The sequence below is a fragment of the Garra rufa genome, chromosome 15, assembly GCF_049309525.1.
Source record: "Garra rufa chromosome 15, GarRuf1.0, whole genome shotgun sequence".
NCBI lineage: Eukaryota > Metazoa > Chordata > Actinopteri > Cypriniformes > Cyprinidae > Garra > Garra rufa.
This window is the reverse complement of record NC_133375.1, coordinates 6,580,855-6,604,231: the sequence shown is the minus strand read 5'-3', so window position 1 is coordinate 6,604,231 and position 23,377 is coordinate 6,580,855. Positions and strand designations below refer to the sequence as shown.

Sequence of the window (23,377 nt, the reverse complement as noted above, 5' to 3'; positions counted from 1 at the left end):
GGCCTTTTTGGGCTCATTGAAGACCAGACGTGCTGCTGCATTCTGAATCATTTGTAGAGGTCTGATTGTACATGCTGGAAGACCAGCTAAAAGAGCATTGCAGTAGTCCAGTCTGGAAAAGACCAGGGGCTGGATGAGGAGTAGCCAGAGTCTGGTTGCTTGCTGAAACTAAGCAGGCCCAAGCCTGTTCAGTATATGGATGGGAGACCCTTTATGGAAAAGCTTGCTGTTGGCGGTAGTTTTAGTCCAGCCAGCAGGGGGAGCTCATTCCCTGACATGTACGTATGGGTTCAAAAGTGCTAATATAATGAGGCAGACTCCGGGCGTAAATAGAAGCAAATGTTTGATTAAACCTAAAATTGGCACCTGTAAAAACGAACATCCTTTGGATGAGGCATTAAACTGGCCTCCTGAACTTCTGTATTCTTGATATCCCCTTCCTCAATTATAAATTTGACCTCATTTATAGAGGTGGTAGCGCATTCTGCCGGCCGTCTTGAGCCTGTTGCATGCAGTAGCTAGAGTCTGGTTGCTCACTGAAACTAAGCAGGCGCAAGCCTGTTCAGTACATGGATGTGAGACCCTTTTTGAAAAACTTGTTTGCTGCTGGAGTTAGTTTTAGTCCAGCCAGCAAGGGGTTCTCTTTCCCTGACATGTACTGTATGGGTCCAAAAGTCCAAGTATAACAAAAACATCTTCGGACTGTGACAAATAGCGACTTTTTAATAAAACCCTAAACCGGCCCATGTAAAAAGGAGTGTCCGTATGATGAGGCATTAAACTGCCCTCCTGACCTTCTGAGGTCATGAGTTCCCCACCTTAATTAGGAATTTGACATCATTTATTGAGATGCGTTCATGACCTCAAGGATAGATTATTGTAATGCTTTATTGGGTGGTTGTTCTGCACGCTTAATAAACAAACTCCAGCTGGTCCAAAATGTAGCAGCTAGAGTTCTTACTAGAACCAGAAAGTATGACCATATTAGCCCGGTTCTGTCAACACTGCACTGGCTCCCTATTAAACATTGTATAGATTTCAAAATCTTGCTAATAACTTATAAAGCCCTCAATGGTTTAGCTCCTCAGTACTTGAGCGAGCTCTTATCATATTATAGTCCCTCACGTCCGCTGCGTTCTCAAAATTCCGGCAATTTGATAGTACCTAGAATATCAAAATCAACTGCGGGCGGCAGATCTTTTTCACATTTAGCGCCCAAACTCTGGAACAATCTACCTAACACTGTTCGGGAGGCAGACACACTCTGTCAGTTTAAATCTAGATTAAAGACCCATCTCTTTAACCTGGCCTACACTTAATACATTTCATAATCCAAATCCGTTAAAGGATTGTTAGGCTGCATTATTTAGGTCAACCGGAACCAGGGACACTTCCTATAACACCTGATGTACTCGTTGCATCAGAAGAAGAATGGCATCTACGCTAATATTAGTATCTTTCCTTCTTTTTCCGAGGTCACCGTAGCCACCTGTATCCAGATCAGACGGTCACTGCAGTCTCCCGGATCTAGTCCGTGCCCATCAGCACCCAGAGATATCCTCTACAGCCCTGGATGTCAGCAGAGACCACATCAAAGACAGATCATCAGTGAAGACCTCATCACCAAGACGGCCATCTCCTTCCTCAATTATGAATTTGACCGAATTTATAGAGATGGTAGCGCATACTGCCAGTCATATTGAACCTGGCAGGATGCGCTACCTTTGTAAAAACTAGTTTGATGCTTGAGGTAGTTTCAGTCCAGCCAGCAGGGGGTGCTCATTCCCATGTACTTATGGGTTCAAAAATGCTAATATAACAAGGCAGACTCCGGACCGTGAAAAGGAGCAAATGTTTGATGAAAGCTAAAACTGGCACCTGTAAAAGGAACATCCTTTGGATGAGGCATTAAACTCGCCTCTTGACCTTTTGTTTTCATAAAATCCCCTTCCTTAACTATGAATTTGACCTAATTTATAGAGGTGGTAGCACATTCTGCCAGCCGTATTGAGCCCGGCAGGATGCGCTACCACTCTATTAGATCAGCTTTATTAAGGTATAGAGAGCAACTTAAAGTGTTGAATGCAGTAGCCAGAAACTGGTTACTCACTGAAGCTAAGCAGGCCCAAGCCTGGTCAGTACATGGATAGGAGACCCTTTGTAGAAAACTATTTTGCTGCTGGAGGTAGTTTTAGTCCAGCCAGCAGTGGGTGCTCTTTTCCTGACATGTACTGTATGGGTCCAAACGTCCAAGTATAACAAAGACAACTTTGGACTGCGAAAAATAGCGACTTTTTAATAAAACCTAAAACCAGCACCTTTAAAAAGGAGCATCCTTTGGATGAGGCATTAAACTGGCCTCCTGGCCTTCTGTGTTATAGAGGTGGTAGCACATTCTGCCAGCCGTATTGAGCCTGGCAGGATACGCTACCCCTCTATTAGATCTGCTTTATTAAGGGCCAGAGACCAAGTTCAACTGTTGCGTGCAGTAGCCAGAGACTGTGTGCTCACTGAAGCAAAGACGGCCCAAACCTGGTCAGTACATGGATAGAAGACCCTTTGTGGAAAACTAGTTTGCTGCTGGAGGTAGTTTTAATCCAGCCTGCAGGGGGTTCTCATTCCCTGACATGTACTGTATGAGTCCAAAAGTCCAAGTATAACAAAAACAACTTCGGACTGCGAAAAATAGAGACTTTTTAATGAAGCCTTAAACCAGCACCTGTAAAAAGGAGCGTCCGTGGGATGAGGCATTAAACTGGCCTCCTGAACTTCTGTGGTCACGAGTTCCCCACCTTAATTAGAAAATTGACATCATTTATTGAGATTTTTTGTAGCGCATTCTGACGGGCTTTATTGAGACTGTCAGGATGCGCTACCTTTGTTAAAAACCTAGTTTCCTGCTTGAGGTAGTTTAAGTCTGGCCAGAAGGGGGTGACATCCCCTTCCTCAATAATGAATTTGACCTCATTTATAGAGGTGGTAGCGCATTATGCCGGCCATATTGAACCTGGCAGGATGCGCTACCTTTGTAAAAAAAAAACTAGTTTGATGCTTGAGGTAGTTTCAGTCCAGCCAGCAGGGGGTGCTCATTCCCTGACAAGTACTTATGGCTTCAAAAATGCTAATATAACAAGGCAGACTCCAGACCGTGAAAAGGAGCACATGTTTGATGAAACCTAAAACCGGTACCTGTAAAAAGAAGCATCCTTTGGATGAGGAATTAAACTTGCCTCCTTTTGTGTTCATAAAATCCCCTTCCTTAAATGTGAATTTGACCTAATTTATAGAGGTGGTAGCACATTCTTTGTTAAAAACCTAGTTTCCTGCTTGAGGTAGTTTAAGTCTGGCCAGAAGGGGGTGACATCCCCTTCCTCAATTATGAATTTGACCTTATTTATATAGGTGGTAGCGCATACTGCCAGTCATATTGAACCTGGCAGGATGCGCTACCTTTGTAAAAAACTAGTTTGATGCTTGAGGTAGTTTTAGTCCGGCCAGCAGGGGGTGCTCATTCCCATGTACTTATGGGTTTAAAAATGCTAATATAACAAGGCAGACTCCGGACCGTGAAAAGGAGCAAATGTTTGATGAAACCTAAAACCAGCACCTGTAAAAAGGAGCATCCTTTGGATGAGGCATTAAACTCGCCTCCTGACCTTTTGTGTTCATAAAATCCCCTTCCTTAAATATGAATTTGACCTAATTTATAGAGGTGGTAGCACATTCTACCAGCCGTATTGAGCCCGGCAGGATGCGCTACCACTCTATAAGATCAGCTTTATTAAAGTCTAGTGACCAAGTTCAAGTGTTAAATGCAGTAGCCAGAGACTGGTTGCTTACTGAAGCTAAGCAGGCCCAAGCCTGGTCAGTACATGGATGGGAGACCTTTTGTGGAAAACTAGTTTGCTGCTGGAGGTAGTTTTAGTCCAGCCAGCAGGGGGTGCTCATTCCCTGACATGTACTGTATGGGTCCAAATGTCCAAGTATAACAAAGACATCTTTGGACTGTGAAAAATAGCGACTTTTTAATGAAACCTAAAACCAGCACCTGTAAAAAGGAGCATCCTTTGGATGAGGCATTAAACTGGCCTCCTGACCTTCTGTGTTATAGAGGTGGTAGCACATTCTACCAGCCGTATTGAGCCCGGCAGGATGTGCTACCACTCTATTAGATCAGCTTTATTAAGGTGCAGTGACAAAGTTAAAGTGTTGCATGCAGTAGCCAAAGACTGGTCGCTTACTGATGCTAAGCAGGGCCAAGCCTGGACAGTACATGGATGGGACACCCCTTGTGGAAAACTGCTGCTGGAGGTAGTTTTAGTCCGACTTTTTAATGAAGCCCTAAACCAGCCCCTATAAAAAGGAGTTTCCTTCAGATGAGGAATTAAACAGAGAAACAGAGTAACAAATAGAGACAAAATTAGCGTAGCTGCTGTTTCAACCAAGCAAAAATTATTTGTTCAACCCAAGCAAAAGAATGATAATATGCATTTGATCAGATATAACTGCAGTGCAAGATTATGAGATGCATTATGTGAATTCTTGGCTAAAAAAAATCATCTTTAACCTAGATTTAAATAGAGAGAGGGTGTCTCAACCCTGAATGTTATCAGGAAGGCCAAATGTTTAGGAGCCAAATGTGAAAAAGTTCTGCCTGCTTTAGTGGACTTTGCTATCCTAGGTACTACAAAAAAGTCCAGAGCTTTACGCGTGATAGTGTAAAATTGGGGTAATATGATCATATTTTCTTGACCAGGTAAGGACTCTATCAGCTGCATTTTGGACTACCTGAAGCTTGTTTATTGAAGATGCAGGACAACCACCTAGCAGTGCATTACAATAGTCCAGTTTAGAGGTCATAAACTAGCTTTTCTGCATCAGAAACAGGTAAGATTCCATAGTTTGGCAATGTTTCTAAGAAGAAAGAATGCTGTTTTTGTTACATGGGAAATATGATTTTCAAGAGACAAGTTGCTGTCTAATATAACACCCAGATTTTTGACTGTAGAGGAAGTAACAATACATCCGTCTAGATGCACATTGTAATCCAAGAGATTCAGTGTACTGTTTTTGGTCCAATAAGTAATATGTCTGTCTTATCCGAATTTAATAGGAGAAAATGGTTGGTCATCCAGTCTTTTATATTTTTAACGCTCCCCATTTAAATAGATAAAGTGGTAGTGATCGGACAGGTATGATCTAAACCATCTTAAAGCCTGCTCTTCCTACCTGTATAGTTTTGAATTAGTGATCTAAGTCCTTCTCTATATGATTTAGCAGATTCACACATTTTTTCCACATTTTAGACAGCATAAATTAGCAGGACAACATATTCAATAGTACATCAACCATGCAATCCATGCTGTTGTTTACACCCAAGTACCGCAAATATGGCTGTGCATCCAGGTAACGTCTAGGTTACGAAGGTAACCCACGTTCCCTGAAGGAGGGAACGGAGACGTTACATGGGATCTCGCCTGAGAGACCGATCATCTCTGAGCCTTATATAAAAAGGCCAATTGCAAATTGGCGAGTGGACGTGCGCGTCCGCCACTCCCCCGTACATACGGGTATATAAGATGGCGGCGCGCATCACTCAAACAGGTTTTCGCTGAAGAGCCGTCAAGCCGGCGTCAGCGCGACGCCAGGGGCGTGGCAGGGGAATGTAACGTCTCCGTTCCCTCCTTCAGGGAACGTGGGTTACCTTCGTAACCTAGACGTTCCCCTTCAGTCGAATCACTTCGACGTTACATGGGAACTAGCCCTATGGAAAAGGCCACGACCCTGACGCCGCGTTACGCAACAACTTCACGTGCTGACAAGTATACGTGCCGACAGGCGAAGTGTAACGTAACCTTCCCAACGCCCTGAGGCCCAATAAGGGGGCCCTTCCAGGGATGCCAGTTGTACTGAAGCATGGGTTGGGGGGGCGGAGCACATGAAATCTTTACATGTGGAAATGAGAATAATTCAATATATCCATAAAGGTTTTTAGGGATACACGAGGGAAACAGCGGTCTCCTCCGCTGGAATAATAAAAAACTAAGCCACAACCTGCGGGGCGAAGGAGACCCAGGCAGGATCACAGTGCAGGGCTACTCCGCGCCTAGCCCTGACTGCGGGGCAGGAGGACCCAGGGTTCGTCGGAGGAAACATACTGGAAAATAGCGCACGGATCCATGTGGGAATGGCGCCGCAAGCCGACACCAGCCGGTCTTCCCGCTCACCTGTGAGTCCTTATATTAGGACACGGGAGAACGGCCTCTACGCAAGGTTGTAGAACCAAGCGAAGGTGGGGTGTCGCCCAGCCCGCAGCTTCCGGTTTTTACATCTGCTGGTGAGGTGCCATGAACCAAGGATCACGGCTGTCCCTGAGTATAACAGGGAGAAGGCATCTACCACCCAGTTAGCCAACCTCAGTTCGGGGGGCCTTCCCTTTCTGCTGAATCCCGAGGCAGATGAAGCTGCTGGTGCGGCTGAAGTGCCGAGTGATTCAAGTTTCACATATTTAACGACACAACATCGCAAGGCTGGGTCTGCCTCCTCCGGGGCAGAGCTTGCAGGTTCACCACCTGATCGCGGAAAGGCGTGGTGGGAACCTTGGGCACCGGGCCGGGGTCTCGACGGTAACGTGGAAGACGCCGGGCCCGAATTTCTCGACACACTTTGCTGGCAGAGACGCATGTAGGCCCTCTTAATGGGAGCCAGGGCAGTCAGGAGCGCTGTCTTAATGACAGGAATTTTAGCTCGACTGAGGCCAGTGGCTCCGATGGAGCGACCCGCGGCCCTGAAAGGCGACGGGGAGGTCCAAGAGGTATGAGGTGTTATTTTTGCTAAGCACCTCCGAGGAACCTGAGCTTGTCGGTACCCCACCCTCTTAAAGGAAGCCAGGGCAGTCAGGAGTGCTGTCTTAATGACAGGAATTCTAACTCGACTGAGGCCCATGGCTCTTAAGGAGCAACCCGTGGCCCTGAAAGGCGACGGGGGGGGGGGGGGGGTCCCAGAGGGTATGAGGTGTTACTTGACAGAGAAAACTTGTAGGTCTCCTGCCCTCTTAACGGGAGCCAGGGCGGTCAGGAGCGCTGTCTTGATGACAGGAATGTTAGCTCGACTGAGGCCAATGGCTCAATAGGAGCGTCCCACGGCTCTGAAGGCGACGGGAAGGTCCCAAGAGGGTATGGGGTGCGTTCTGGGTTCTGAAACCTCACGACCAGAGAATGCTTACCTACTTTGCTCCATCTACTCCATGTGATATGCGGCGAAGCCGCGGCATATACTTGGAGTGTCGAGGGGACAGCCTGCGCTCAAACTCTCCTGCAGGAAGGGAAGCATTACTGCAATCGTGTATCTCTGTGGGTCCTCTCTTTTTAGCGAGAGGAATGCCAGCAAATAGACCTCATCTCAGTGCGTAAGCCTGCCTGGTCAAGGGAGCTCGGTACCGAGTGATAGTTGTATCACGGCCTGTGAAGGCCGGAGAGGTCTGGGGTGTCAACCTTTTCGTGCCCTACAGGGAGGGACTGCCGCGAGGGAGAGGTTACTAAGACCTGAGTCCGGGTGGGCCATCCTTGTAGCGCAACCAACAGACTACTCCTCGTCCTCCCTGGACTTGCACAGCGTCTGTGCAAGGAGGCTCGCTGGGGAAGGGCGTACTTGGGCCCCGGAGGTCAGCTGTGTGCCGGCGTTACTCTGAAAGAGGCAGCTGGCAATGAGAGGAATCGGAAGACGAGCGGATGTGGCTGGCCTACCGATATACTCCAACTAGCTGCGTCACGGGGTGGAGTCGCCATCCTGCAGGTGGGTGGACTGCCGTGAGAGCCGATAGACTGCACGGTTGAGTTTTCCTGCTTCAAGAGAATGGCAAGTAACAAAATCTGCCACATTGGACTCCATGGGAGCAGATGGGGAGGTTGTAAGCCTCCATCGTACATGGCAACCCAACCCGTGGTAAGCCACGAGCTGGCTTGTCGGCCATACTGCGGGAAAACGCCAGTCCGGAGTGAGCCGAGATGCCATGCCCATCATGGGACTCGATCGTGCTGAAGCGGTCTCACATAAAACAAGCTTAGCAGCTCTTAGCGGCTAGAGCTGTCATGTGCCCCAGGAGCCTCTGATTTTGAGAGGGACCGCTGTATTGTGTCTGATTAACTCAAAGACTACAGCACTGACTGCGCGCTCTATTGTAGTAAGGAGGGCTGTCTTGTTGGACCGAGTCGGCTCCCTAACCGAGGAAACGAATCCCCTCGGCTGGCCTGAAGGACCAGATGGCGGGGGTGCCGAAGCACCAGGTCCCTATGTTCGCACAACGGAACTCACGAGTGGGCTATACAAAGCACCAGCCGAAGAGACGGTTGATGATGCGAACTCCTGTCTGCCGAAGAGGGGACAGGGGAGCTCCCATGGCCTAAAAAAGGCAGGAAGGAGGGGGACTTGCCAAATGGAAGCACCTCACGCTGAAGAGCTCGACCCCCGGTGCAGACCGCCGAGGGGGTGTGTGTCGGGGGGAAATCGAGACGCGACAGCGGGTGCCCTTCAGGCAGATGGCTGCAACCCAGCCCTGGAGACGGAAACATACTTGTATGTGCTTCGTCGTGAGCGAGTGTGCCGACAGCCTGAGAAGGGATCGGGACAGAGCTCCATCCAGGGCGGATATTAACCCACCACACTTAACTGGACACGTGAAGTCGGGACTGAGAGATCCCGACCTCGTCCCGGGGGAGGGACAGGCTGGATCGCGTCCTTCGCCAGTAGGAACGCGACCTCCGCAGGCAGAACAGAGGCACGCCTGCCCGAATAAGAATGTAAGGGGTACCTCTGAGTCTGGGCGGACGCCTGGGGCCGGGCCGTACCGTCCGTATCAACCAGCGTAGTGGTATCAAGGGAACGTTGACCGACGTGACCGTGGTGGGGCAGCCTAAGGGGAGACAGGGAAGGGGACAGAACCCAGAAGGATGAGCGTCCTGGGGAAGTGTCTAACTGCACTAAGCAGTGCTTACCTTCTTCCCTGGATCCCGCGCTGGCGAAGACCAGCCGAGAGTCTGGTTCCGAGGAGTGTAAGTGCTGCTCAGGAAGGAAACTCGAGGCCGAAGCCAGAGGTGAGAAATTTGCTCTTTTTGAGAAAATGTGGGTACCGTCGACCGTTGGCCGACGGCAGCATTGAAGCACACAGTGGCTCCCGGCCCTCCACCGGGAGCGGGGAGCGTAGATGTTAGCATCCCCTAAGGAGCAGTCTCAATCACCTCTGGAGGCCCGCGTGAGGGACGTTTCGCAGTTTTCTTGCGAGTGTTTCGGGCCGGTCCCTGTGCCGCGGGCGGCGCCACTCTCCTGCGGCTGGCTCTGCGCATGCGGGCCCTTCTCGCCGACCTGGCGTCGTGGGCCTCCGCAGGGGGGCGAGCCGTAGATGTTGCGGCCGCAGGGGGGCGCCCTCGGCGACGTGCAGGCGGAGGCGGTGCCTCCGGCGGCGGGATGGAAGCATCGCAGCGGGGCAGGATGTGAAACGCCTCCGTCTGTCTCTGGGCTGCCGAGAACTGTTGGGCAAAGTCCTCGACAGAGTCGCCGAATAGGCCCCTCTGGGAGATGGGAGCGTCGAGAAAGCGTGCTTTGTCGGCATCTGCCATCTGGGCCAGAGAGAGCCACAGGTGTCGCTCCTGGACCACAGCCGTGGACATCACCTGACCAAGGGCCCGCGCCGCGACCTTCGTCGCACGAAAGGCGAAGTCGGTGGCAGCGCGGAGTTCCTGCATCGTACCTTGGTCAGGACCACCCTCGTGCAGCTGTTTCAACTCCTTGGCCTGGTAGACCTGCAGGGTCGCCATCGCATGCAGGGCCGAGGCGGCCTGGCCCGCAGCGTGAAAAACGCGGCCCGCAAGGGCGGACGAGCGCTCACACGCCTTGGACGGGAGACGCGGCCGGCCCCGCCAGGTGGCAGCGCCACGCGGGCAAAGTTGCACCGCCATAGCGCGCTCGACCTGGGGAACCGACGCATACCCCCTGGCCGCCCCGCCATCAAGGGTGGCGAGGGGAGAGGAGCTGGGCAGCGGGCGAGATGAAAAGGGCGCCCGCCAGGTCTTAACCAGCTCCTCGTGCACCTCCGGGAAGAATGGCACCGGGGGAGGGCGAGGCGATGCCGCCGGAGCCGTCCCCAGGAACCAGTCGCCCAGCCGAGAAGGATCGGCCGAGGCCGATGGAGTAACCTCCAGGCCGATCCCCCTGGCGGCTCGGAGGAGCATAGCCGAGAGCTCGGAGTCTGCCTCCGACGGGGCAGCAACCGCGGAGGGGCGCCGCGCCGCCGGAAGAGCGTCCTCACTCCCTGACTCTCCCTCTGACGCAGCGTCAGACATCTCTTCCTCCTGTGGAGCGCCAAAGGAGACGCCCAGCCCGGCTGGCGGGGAGGCGTACTGCTTTGGCATCTCGACGGGGGTATGCTGGCGGGCGGAAGACCGCAGGGCTTTTGGGGCCGGCGGAACGTTCGGCACCGTGACTCGAAATTCCCCCTCGTGCCTCGCCACAGCGGCGGAAAAATTCCGCAGGCCGTGGGGCGCGAAGGGGGGCCTGCCCGCGAGCGAGCGGCGAGTCCTCAGCATTCCCATGGTCATGCTTTCGCAATGAATGCATGAACCATCCGTGAAAGCTGCCTCAGCATGTTCGATGCCCAGACATGTGAAGCAGCTTTCATGTCCGTCCAGTGAGGTGAGGAAACTGCCACACCCAGAAGCGCACGGCCGGAAAGCCATTCTGAAAAGAACGTCTTTACACAGCCGTGAGAAATTGCTCTTTTAGTCCCGGTCTGCCCAGGGAGGAAACCGTGGCACCACTGTGCACTCAATGGGGCTTGCTCGCTGGAAAGCAGGAGGCTTTTATGGCCGTGAAAACGGCCGCCCGCGGGACCCCGCTGGCGGCGCCGAGAAATTCACTCTTTCAGTAAAGCTTTGTTTCTTATTCGATCGGTGCACGCCAGCAGAGAAGAACAGCAGCAGCAGGAACGTGAAGTCTTTCTCTTTGAAGATTCTTCTTCTGGAGAAGGGAAGGCTTGAGCATGAAGGCTCTGAAAGCGAAAGTCTGTTTGAGTGATGCGCGCCGCCATCTTATATACCCGTATGTACGGGGGAGTGGCCGACGTGCACGTCCACTCGCCAATTTGCAATTGGCCTTTTTATATAAGGCTCAGAGATGATCGGTCTCTCAGGCGAGATCCCATGTAACGTCGAAGTGATTCGACTGAAGGGGAACTGACCAAATTATGACTCAGTGAGGTCTCAGTACGCTTGTTTGGTGCGCTTTTGGTGCACACCGAGTGCGACTGCAACCGCACAAACGGGCAACAAACTCTAGTGTGATTCAGCCAAACTAAATAAGGCAGGTGTGAAAGCACCATAAATGGTGTTGTTGGGCCCCTTCTAACTTTATATTCAATGTAACACAGAGTGCTAAATAGTGACATTCCACAAGAAGATTAAAGTGGATGCTCTTGTCCAGCTTGATAAGGATATTGTCACGTTAGAAGCAAGGGTCTGGGTCCAAATGCAGGGAGAGTAAGGATATTTAATGAAACAAAACACAAATAAACATAAACAAAAGGCCAACACGGCACACACAACTTAAACTCAAAAGAACAAAACAAGAACAAGGTCTAGAGCCAGGATCAGAAACACAGAAACAAACCACACAGAAGACAATGCAGCCAGGATGAGTAGTGGGAAATGAGTGTTCTTATAGACCAGATGTGATTGTGAACAGGTGTGCGTGTAATCAGTGATAACGACTAGACAGGAGTGTACAATTAGGGATGTGTGTGCAGGGAAGGGAAAACAGTGACCTCAGGTGGCTGAGGGGAGCCCCACAGCCCAGATCATGACAGATATAGGCAAAGCTTTGAAAGGTAAACTGAGAATAGTCAAAGAAATTCTAATGCATATGCAAATTATCATACATATACTATGCAAAATCTGCACTCAAAACCACTGATTAATTATTTTTCCTTTCACAAACTGTGATGAAGATTTTTTCAAATACCACAGTGTTTGAATTGCAAGCCCTCAGTTGCAGAAAATGCAACCAGTTGTATGCAAAGAAAAATGACCTTCCAGTCAAAGATAAAGATAGTGACATTTATTTAACATTTAATTTTGTGTTGCTTTGTTTGGTTTAGCCATTTGCAGGCTTAACATGAGTTGGTAAAAAAATGCACTTTTGCATTTGTCAAGTCAAGTTAAGTCACCTTTATTCCCTGTTGAAAAAAAACAGCATATGCTGGTTAGGTAGGTTTTGGTGCTGGTATGCTGGTTTAAACTGGTCCTTTGCTGGTTTATGCTGGTCCTTTGCTAGTTTATGCTGGTCCGTTGCTGGTTTATGCTGGTCCTTTGCTGGTTTATGCTGGTCTTTTGCTGGTTTATGCTGGTCTTTTGCTGGTTTATGCTGATCCTTGACCAGCAACATGACCAGCTAAGGACCAGCTTAAACAAGCAAAGGACCAGCATAAACCAGAAAAGGACCAGCATTAACCAGCTAAAACCAGCATACCAGCATCAAAACCTACCTAACCAGCATATGAAGTTTTTTTCAACACGATTTATATAGCGCTTTTAACAATACAGGTTGTGTCAAAGCAACTTCACAGTATTAAACTGGACAATAGTGTGTCAATAATGCAGTATTGTAAACAATCAATATTCAGTTAAAGGCAGTTCATCATTGAATTCAGTGATGTCATCATCCAGCTCAGTTCAGTTCAAATAGTATATGATATCGCTGGAAGTTAAGTGTCCCCAACTATGCAAGCCAGAGGCGACAGCGGCAAGGAACCAAAACTCCACAGGTGACAGAAATGGAGATAAAAACCTTTGGAGAAACCAGGCTCAGTTGGGGGGGTTGTACCAATGTCAGATTTCAGAGGACTCATCAGGTTCTCGTGGTCTTGCGCTGATGGCTGTCTAGGTGACGAGGTCTTAACTGATGATCCATCTCTGGAGATAATCTAGTTGACATTCAGGGCTGTAGAGGTCATCTCTAGGTGTTGATCCACCATCTGGGCCGGGTAAGGACTGGATCCGGGGGACTGCAGGGATCATCTGATCTGGATACAGACTGGATTTAGTGGCTAAAGTGACCTCGGAATAAGAATGAAACAGACTAATATTAGTGTAAATGCCATTCTTCTTACGATGCAACAAGTACATCAGGTGTTATGGGATATTGACCTAAATAATGCAGCCTAACAATCCTTTAACGGATTTGAATTATAGAAATGTGTTAATGTTTTATGTGTAAACCAGGTTATAGAGATGGGTCTTTAATCTAGATTCAAACTGACAAAGTTTGTCTGCCTCCCAAACAGTGTTAGGTAGATTGTTCCAGAGTTTAGGCGCTAAATAAGAAAATGATCTATCATCCGCAGTTGATTTTGACAATCTAGGTATTATCAAATTGCCAGAGTTTTGAGAATGCAGCGGACGTGAGGGATTATAATGTGATAAGAGCTCGCTCAATTAGCAAGATTTTAAAATCTATACAATGTTTAATAGGGAGCCAGTGCAGTGTTGACAGAACCGTCCAAATATGGTCATACTTTCTGGTTCTAGTAAGAACTCTAGCTGCTGCATTTGGGACCAGCTGGAGTTTGTTTATTAAGCATGCAGAACAACCACCCAATAAGGCATTACAATAATCTATTCTTGAGGTCATAAATGCATGAATTAACTTTCGGCATTTAACACTGACAGCAAAGGTCATAATTTCGATATGTTTTTGAGATGGAAAAATGCAGTTTTGCAAATGCTAGAAATGTGGCTTTCAAAGGAAAGATTGCTATCAAATAGCACACCTAGGTTCCTAACTGACTGCCATCGAGTATTAGACAGTGTTCTAGGTTATTACATGCAGAGATTTTAGGTCCAATAATTAACACCAAATTACTCGCCATCCAGTTTTTATATCAGCTATGCATTCCGTTAGTTTTTCAAATTGGTATGTCTCGCCAGGCCAAGAAGAAATACAGAGCAGAGTATCATCAGCTTAACAGTGAAAGAAATAGGCATTTTTATTAATGCATAGAATATTCAGTGTACTTTCTAGTAATGCAAGAATTTTCTACAGATTTATTTAAAGGGATAGTTCACCCAAAAATGAAAATTTGATGTTTATCTGCTTACCCCCAGGGCATCCAAGATGCAGGTGACTTTGTTTCTACAGTAGAACACAAACGAAGACTTTTAACTCAAACCATTGCAGTCTGTCAGTCATATAATGGCAGTCAATGGGATCCATGGCTTTCAGAGTCAGAAAAATATACACAGACAAAACCAAATTAAACCCTGCGGCTCGTGGCGATACACTGAGGTCTTAACACACGAAGCAATCAGTCTGTGCAGGAAACTAAACAGTATTTATATAATTTTTTTTTACCTCTTATCCACCACAATGATCACACGTATAGGTCACTCCACAGATCACGTCTGGTGTCTACTACGCCAGAGCACGTTGACGCGTCACGCGCTAGCTGTTGTGAAAACACTCAGGACAGTTGGACATTATTAAATAATTACTGTTCAGTTTCTTGCAAAGACCTTTTTTTTTCTTGTCTTAAGACCTCAATGTATCGTCATGAGCCGCAGGGTTTAATTTGGTTTTGTCTATGTATGTTTTTTTGACTCATTCGTTGTGAGATCTCTCAAGCCTAATTGCTAGGCCTCTTGACTCTGCTGTTCCTCTGAGGTTCCTGAGAGGCAATAAACAGGAGTGTGGAAGGGCGAGGCAACCTTCATGAAAGAAGGGTGAAACTCTTGCTCAAGGGTGATGCCCTTGAAGTGAAAGTAGTCTGTCTTAGCGTGGGCAGCATTAGCGTGGTTGCTGCCCAGGTAAGTGACACACCTTTTGGGCCTGTCTGAAGCGTGCAAGGGTGCCCTGCAGGAGCCACACTCGTGGCATGAGGTTTGCAACAATGCCACTGAAATTTGCTCCTAAGAAATTTGCTCTCTGTGATTTGTGGATGGCAGCACGAGAGAAGCACTGAAGAGGAACCGCCTTTATCTTCTTCTTTCAGCGATGAGATGATCTTCATGCTGAATAACAAAATTTTGATGTAATGTCATTCAGTGCAGACTTGTAAGCAATTAATTTTCTTTCAGTTGCATCAATACCAATTGTGTATATTTATTCTCATTTTAATTTGGGATATACATACAGGATTGAGTAATAAATGCACATTAATGTTTAGTAAATCAATTCTGTCTTAGGTTAGTTACAAAAACTAGGATTTCTCTTGACATGGCTAAAAATAATAAAGCACATGTTCCGGGTCGTGTTATAATTTTTTAGAAGTCTGCTAGGATGTGGCTTTGGTGGTTTAATGTGACACGTGTGGGGTGACACATCTAGATTTATGTGAGATATGTAAAACATTTAAATTTTTGCAGGAACTGGGTTAAGCAAATTTAAAAATGTAAAGTGTATGACAACAGCATGTTGCTGTTTTTTCCCTAGTCCATTTGGAATCTATGAATTTTGTATTGATTTGGTTTTCAGCCTCCAGGGAGAGAAATAACAGTTTTGAATACTGGGAAACCTTTGTGATTCTAATCCAACTGTAAAAAGGCTGCTGATGGTTTGATTTTGAGTTTGATTTATAAATTCAAACATTTATACAATTTTTATGTAAGTTGACATTTGTGGTGTAATGCTCTATTTAAAAATGATTGACATGCATTATGAGTTAGATATGGAAATGGGCATTTGAATCACTGAATATAGTGGTTTAAGCAAATTGAAATGTGTTTTAAGAAAATTAAGTCTTGAATATAAGCCTGACATTTCTCAAATGATTAGCCATTCGCATATATTCTGTTTCACAACCAACAGTCCATCTTACACCATGCTTCTCAGTAGCATTTACATTTTGCTTGTGGGCTTTACTCATTTTTTCTTTTTCAAAATTTCTTCAACATCTGAATTCAGCTTGAAGGGAGATTACTTATTGGGTGGCCTTTTCCCTTTACATGAAATTGAACATGAAACAACCCTGTTTTCGGCAGAAACCACCGAATGTTTCAGGTAAGCAAGAACCTTTTAGCAGTCAGTGTACAGTAATTTAAATCAAAGTAGCATATCCTTAAAGTCCTCATTGCTAAACTAAATATTTAATTGCATGCTATTAACTTTCTCACTGATGTTTTCAAGGCACATTTCCTCGAAAACTGGCTATCAGATGCTGCAAGTAATGAGGTTTGCTGTTGAAAAGATTAATAACTCCACCACTCTTCTGCCCAATATTTCTCTGGGCTATGAAATTTTTGACTACTGTTCTAATATCAAGAATTTCAATTCAGCCTTAAGTTTCATCTCAAACAATGGCTCAATAAAGCCTAAAGAAAAACTCAACAACTATCAACCTAAAGTAATTGCTTTAATAGGACCATATGGAAGCACAAGAACTGTGACTATTGCACCACTTTTCACAATGGACCTTATACCAATAGTAAATTAAGTTTCTTTTTCACACACTTACTTCCTACCTTTTGTTCAGGACTACCAAGTTACTACATATTTATGAATGTTTTCTTCTTTTTCAAAGGTGAATTATGGAGCTTCTACCTATGCATTAAGCAATAAACGTCAATATCCTTCCTTTGTAAGAACAATGCCTAGCAACAGAGACCTGGTAGAGATGATTATTCACATCATTCGGTGGTTTGGATGGAACTGGGTTGCCTTTATTGGTAGCCGAGACGATTACAGTTCAGATGGACTAAAGCTGTTTAACAAGTATATAAACAATACTGGCATTTGTTTGGCCTATCAAGAGGGTCTGAGGCTGAACGCAAACTACAGTCTAACACTTAAAAAGATTGATAAGCTCAACATCAATGTCATTGTAGTTTTTGCTTTGCCACAATATGCTAGCAAAATTATCAAAGCAGCCATAGCGAACAACATTCGAGACAAAGTATGGATTGCAAGTAATGCATGGTCTATGGATAAACAGATTCCAAGAGAGCCAGGAATCAGGAAAATTGGCACAATCATTGGCATTGCTGAGAGACTGTTGTCACTGCCAGGATTTGATGAATTCATCTATAAAACCAGAAAAACAACTTATGTTGTCCATAATGATAGTTCTGAAAGTGAAGTCCAAAAGAAGAGCATGACATGTAATCAAAATTGTGATTACTGCTCATTGGTGAGTGCAGAGGAGATTATAAATGAGAATCCCACACTCTCCTTTTCCATCTATGCTGCCATATATACCGTAGCTCAGGCTTTACATAAGGTTCTGCAATGTGACATGAATGAATGCCACAGAAATACAATGGCTAAGCCATACATGGTAAGTAAACTTATGTGAATTTATGACGAGTTGAATCAGTATAATTATACATTATATTGTATTATTGCTTTTATTACTTAATTATTATGCAATAATTTAATAAATGAGTAAAACAAAAGTAATATTATTTTTATTAATGTTGTAGTAATATAACATTAATATAATATAACATTGATAATGTAGTTATATAATTATACATTATATATAATTATTTGTCATTTTTATTTCTTTACACACCTCACAACAGCTTCTGGGTGAAATAAAGAAGTTGGATTTTATACTGAATGGCCGTCAGGTGAAATTCGATGATAATTATGATCCAACCATCAGATATGCAGTTGTTCTCTGGCGCACTGATATGAATCCTCCACAATTTGAGACTGTGGGCACATATGATAAACTTCCAGAAATTACTTTTAACATTGACAACTCTCTCCTTCCCTGGAATAACAGGGGTTCAGTAAGTCTTCTTTTTAGCCTTTATCTAAACATTTAGCTTTGTAGATTACAAAGATTTTCTTAGTAAGTTTTACACATTTTGCCAGATGAACGCTGAAGAGATTAAAGGGGTCATGAACTGCCTTTTTTATTATTTTGTACTGTTCTCTAAGGTCCACTTATTGTAACATAAGGTCGTGAGACGGTCGGTTCCAAGCGCAAGCTTTTATTAAAGTTAAGCACAGACATGGTCATAAACAGGCAGGGGGTCGAGCAACAGCAAACAGGAGTAACAGGGGCAAAACACTAGAGTAATCCAAACAGGCGAGGGTCAAAACAGATGATTGGTGGTGGGTGAAAGTGGGAAGTGTAGTCCGGGGTGATGTGTAAAAAGTCAAAGTAATGAGCGGGCGACCTCCTGTGGTGAGCGGACGGAAGGACACAGGCAGAGTTCATAACATAGGGCTGCGGAGTGGAGGCGGGACAGGTGGAGGGATGGAGGGACAGGTCCATGCGGGGGGTGGAGGACCTAGGGACTGAGGCAGGACCGGCAGTTCAGGGAGCCAGGGAGGAGCCGGCAGGACAGCAAGAGCCATAGATCACCACAGCAGGGCCGACGGGAGAGAAAGCATAGACGGAGCAGAAGCCCACCAGGGAGGCGCAGATGGAGCAGGAGCCCACCAGGGCAGCATAGATGGAGCAGAAGCCCACAAGGGCGGCGGCGACCCTCATAGCCGTGGAGGAAGCCGCAGTAGACGATGCTGCCTCCAGAGGTTCTGCAGTGTGGGCCGCCACCTCTGGAGACTCGGTGGTGGTGTACGTGGCCCAGACACACAAAAGAGCAACTTCCATGATGGGAAGCATTGTGGACAGGGGAATCAATTCGTGGGTAGGAAGTGTGAGGTGAATTGGCTCCGGACGAACCGATGAGACGTAATTTGGTTCTAGAAGTCCAGCTGTGACGTGACGGGACTCTGGGCGGTCAGCCTTGACGTGACTTGGCTCTGAACGTTCAGACGAGACGTGACTTGGCTCTGGACGTTTGGACGAGATGTGGCTTGGCTCTGGACGTTCAGATGAGACGTGGCTTGGGTCTGGACTTTCGGACGAGACGTGACTTGGCTCTGGACATTCGGACAAGACGTGACTTGGCTCTGGAGGAGAGGCTGTGACTTGACTTGACCTTGAAGGGACAGCTGTGGCTGGACTTGACCTTGAAGGGACAGCTGTGACTTGGCTTGACCTTGAAGGGCCAGCTGTGACTTGATTTGACCTTGAAGGGACAGCTGTGACTTGACTTGGTTCAGAGGGTGCAACTGTGTCCTGACATGACTTAGGAGGTGAAGCTGCAACTTGACTTGACTCAAGAAATGCTGTGGTGACTTGAACAGACTCTGGAGCAGCTGTGACTTGACCTGACTCTGAGGGAACAGCTGGGACTGGACTTGACCTTGGAGGAACAGTTGCAACTTGACTTGACTTTGGAGGAACAACTGCGACTGGGGCCGCCATTGCCATGACGTCATGTTCCTCCTCTGCAATACCCACAGTAAATGATGAGCCCACATAAAATAATGCAAAGTCCATAAACTGGGGGGGGGGTGACCTGACAGTTGTCTGGCTGGACTTGGCTAATGCCTACAGGTCTATCCCCCACATCTAATCAGCAGGAGAAAAGGAAACCAGAGGCTCAATGATGGACTCAGGGATCCGGCAACCAGCTATCAGGGGTTACGTGGATGACCTTACTATCACAACATCATCCCATGTACAGGCTAGGTGGGTCCTAACAAAGCTTGATGAGGCCAAAATGGGTCAGAATGACTTTTAAGCCTAGAAAATCAAGGAGCTGGATCATTAGGAAGGGTAACATCTCCTTCAAGTATAATCTGGTCATACAAGGCGAGATCATTCATTCCATCAAGGATAATCCCATCGAGTATCTTGGAAAGTGGTCTGACGGGCCATTAACGGACCACAACAACATCTGCAGCACTAAGAAGCAAGCAAACGGTTGGCTAAAGAAAATCAACAAGTTCAAAGCATGACTTTATCAACAGAGCCTGCTCCCCAGACTGATGTGGCTAATGACAGTGTATGAGGTTCAATTTACAGCAGTGGAAGGAGTGGAATGTAAGATTAACTCACACCTTAGAAGGTGGCTGGAAATCCCTCCAGGCTTCACATCAGTCAGGCTGTACAACAGATCTGGGCAATTACAACCACTCCTCTCTTCCCTGGTTGAGGAGTTTCAAGTAGCGAAGTGCAGGGTGGCCATAACCTTCAGGGACCCTGTGACTGTGGAGAGAAGAGCCATGGTCCAAGTGGATAAAGGGACCTAGAGGAAGAGCGGAGGAAGGCAAAGGTTGTGGAGCTAGAATCCCAGGGAACCTGGACAAGTTGGGATCTCCCCAAGAGGAAGGTGACATGGACTGTCCTTTGGAGGCTCGAGCCAAACTAAATCTCCTACTTGCTTAGGGTTGTCTATGACACCCTTCCAACCCCTGTGAACCTACACAGATGGGGTATGAGGGACAACCCAACATGTAAGGTGGCAGGAGGCATTTGAAAGAAAGTCTGAACGATCTGATGGGGGACTGCAGAGATAAAGTCGGCAGACATGGTTGTATCCGGTCGAGGTGGGATGCAGGGGCTTCCCAGCCCAATCAGCCCTGGAATCTGATGACAGACATTGGACTGAGAGAAAGAAGGCAGGGCAAAGACTGGGGGAGGCAGCAGAGAGAGCCTCTTGTAGATTTGGATTTGGAGCAGAAGGGAGGAGTTGAGTTGGCAGCCAGGAGGGTTGGCAAGGGTCGTCCTGTGTCTTACTAGAATTACCTTCCCAAGTTCATCATTATTGGGTCCGTGCTGGTGGGGTGCTCATCTTCCCCCCTCTCAGAATTCTTTATGAGGTTCCTTTTCTTGGGAGATGCAGGTTGGGCTGTCTGATACATACTTAGGTCTTGAACGTTACACATACACATCTTCATTCCATTTCCACTTATGGTACACTTGTGTCTTACTTGTATTGATAATACAGTAAGAACTTTAACAAGTTAGATATCTTTCTTACATGATGTACTTATAACTGCACCTTAAGTGACACATGATCAAAAAATCATAACATCATCATTATTGGTGCACCCATCACTATACTATTTTGCCTCCTTTGCCAAGTCTTTGAATTTTGCTTGTGAGACCACTTTCATTTTTGATTGCGATCAATATAATCAAGATTTTTTTTGAACCAGTATAACAGAAATGTTTCTGGAAAAAATTACCTGCCCCAACATTAACAGTTTTGAAAGCAAGAGCTAAGAAATGTGTTTGCATTTAAGGGAATTAGATAATTTGTATTGCGTTCACTGATCTTAGTTTGGAGAAATGTGTAAAATCATTTAAATGGTAATTTTAATAACACATTTCCCCATTCCTTAAAGGTTCCTTTCTCAAACTGCTCTGTTGAGTGTAAGGCGGGATATTCAAGTAAACCTGAAGGTTTTCATAGTTGCTGTTTTACGTGTAAAAAATGCCCGTCTAACAGCTATGTGGATTATTCTCGTAAGTACCTTAAGTAGCTGACAATAACTACTTGAAATTTAAAGAGGTAGACCACCCAAAAATGGAAATTCTGTTATCATTTACGTCCCCACATGTGATCCCAAACCTGTATGCATTTTGTTTTCTTTCTGTTGAACACAAAAGAAGATATTTTGAAGAATGTTACCAACCAAATAATTTTGGTTCCTATTGAATTTTGAATTTTATTTTCATCCAAACAACAAAAATCAGTGGAAACCGTTTGGTTACCAAATACCAACATTCTTCAAAATATCTTTTGATGTTCCTCAGAAGAAAAAAAGCCATGCAGGCTTGGACTGGCATGAGGGTGGGTAAATGATGGCAGAGTTTTAATTTTTTATGTCTCTTTAAGATTCTTTAATTCATTATACAATACATTACTTTACTGGAGTAAATGTGATATTTGAAGAGAAAATATTTCCCACATCATGTTGTAATTATTGCAAAATACAACTAAACATTCATATTATTTAACAGTTTTTTTGTTTGTTTGTTTTTTCAGGGGACCCCTATACCTGTTTTCCATGTGCAGAGAGTGAATGGTCTGATGAGGGCAGCACAACATGTAAGACACGTTCTGTAGTCTATCCTGAGTTCACAGAAATCCTCTCCATCATTGTCATGATTTCTACTGCATGCCTAATTATTCTCCTTATCGCCATATTTTTCCTTTTTGTCTACAATTACGACACACCAGTAGTGAAGTCTGCTGGTGGCAGCATGTGTTTCCTCATGTTGGCCAGTTTGATTTTGTCTAGCATAAGTGTGTTCTTTTTCTTTGGAAAACCTACATTTGTATTTTGCCTCCTGAGAGATGCCATATTTGTATTTTTCTTCACTGTCTGTATTTCCTGTTTGACTGTCCGTTCTTTTCAAATTATCTGTGTTTTTAAAATGGCTGCTCAGTTCCCTAAAGTGCACAGCCTTTGGGTAAAACACAATGGCCAGTGGCTTTTCATTGCATTTGCCTCTTTCATTCATTTCATTTCTTGTGTGATATGGATGACTGTCAGTCCTGTCAAAGCTATTGCTGACTCATGGACTTTTAAAGACCAAATTATGCTCATTTGTGAAATGGGGAACGCTATAACCTTTTCCATTGTCATGTTCATAAGCTGGTTTCTTGGTTCCCTGTGTCTCCTGTTTTCTTATATGGGAAGAGATCTGCCGAAAAATTACAATGAGGCCAAATCAATAACTTTTAGTCTCATGTTGTACTATCTGACCTGGATTGCATATTTCACAGCATACCTCACTATCAAAAGCAAATACATCATCATTTTGAATGCAGTGGCCCAGGTATCCAGTATAAATGGAATTCTCTTTAGCTATTTCATACCAAAATCTTACATCATGATATTCCAAACGCAAAAAAACACTGCTGCATACTTTCAAACATCTATTCAGAATTACACCCAAACCATTAGTAGGACTTAGACACAGACATTAGTATTTGTGTATAGAAGGTCAACTCTTTCACTATTATGTTACCATTGTCTTAAAGAAACACAAAAAGATAAATAATAGGCAAAGTAGAGAATGGAGGTCTATTCTGGGGTTCAATCTGCATTAAGAGACTATGTGATTTCTGAAATTTATGCATAAAATATAATGTAAACACAAAGATTTTTTAAATTATAATAAAGAACATTTTCAAACTTCAATAATTAGTTGTCCTCATAATCCATATAGATTTGTGTGGTGCGGATCAGCTATATTGTATGTTTAATGTTATACTCACTGTCTATATTTCTCATTACTCATATTCATATACTGAACAAAACAAAACAATAATATGATCTCACTGCAGTTTAAAGGTGTTCTCAAATGATTTTATATTTCTCCAAACTATGACCATGCTCTCAAAACACAAAGAAACAAGTTTAAGTAATGAAAAAACGTTGAGCTGCATATTGTATTACTGTATTAAAAGTTCACTGTATTGTGTGGTAGAGAATTATGAGAGAGAGATGGACTGAGCGAGTGTGATTACATCTGATATAGCATTCATTCTTCAGCTCAATCTCATATCCACAATAAAAC

General features: G+C 45.5%; 1 protein-coding gene across 1 annotated transcript; it reads left to right on the top strand.

Moving 5' to 3' along the window:
- The first annotated feature begins 15,862 nt into the window (after window positions 1-15,862).
- Window positions 15,863-22,771, top strand: LOC141287539 (taste receptor type 1 member 1-like). Its single transcript, XM_073819701.1, has 6 exons — window positions 15,863-16,041; window positions 16,168-16,465; window positions 16,562-17,314; window positions 17,562-17,774; window positions 21,193-21,313; window positions 21,837-22,771. Exons 1-6 carry the CDS (start codon window positions 15,863-15,865, stop codon window positions 22,769-22,771), a joined length of 2,499 nt encoding a protein of 832 aa, XP_073675802.1.
- Window positions 22,772-23,377: the final 606 nt, after the last annotated feature.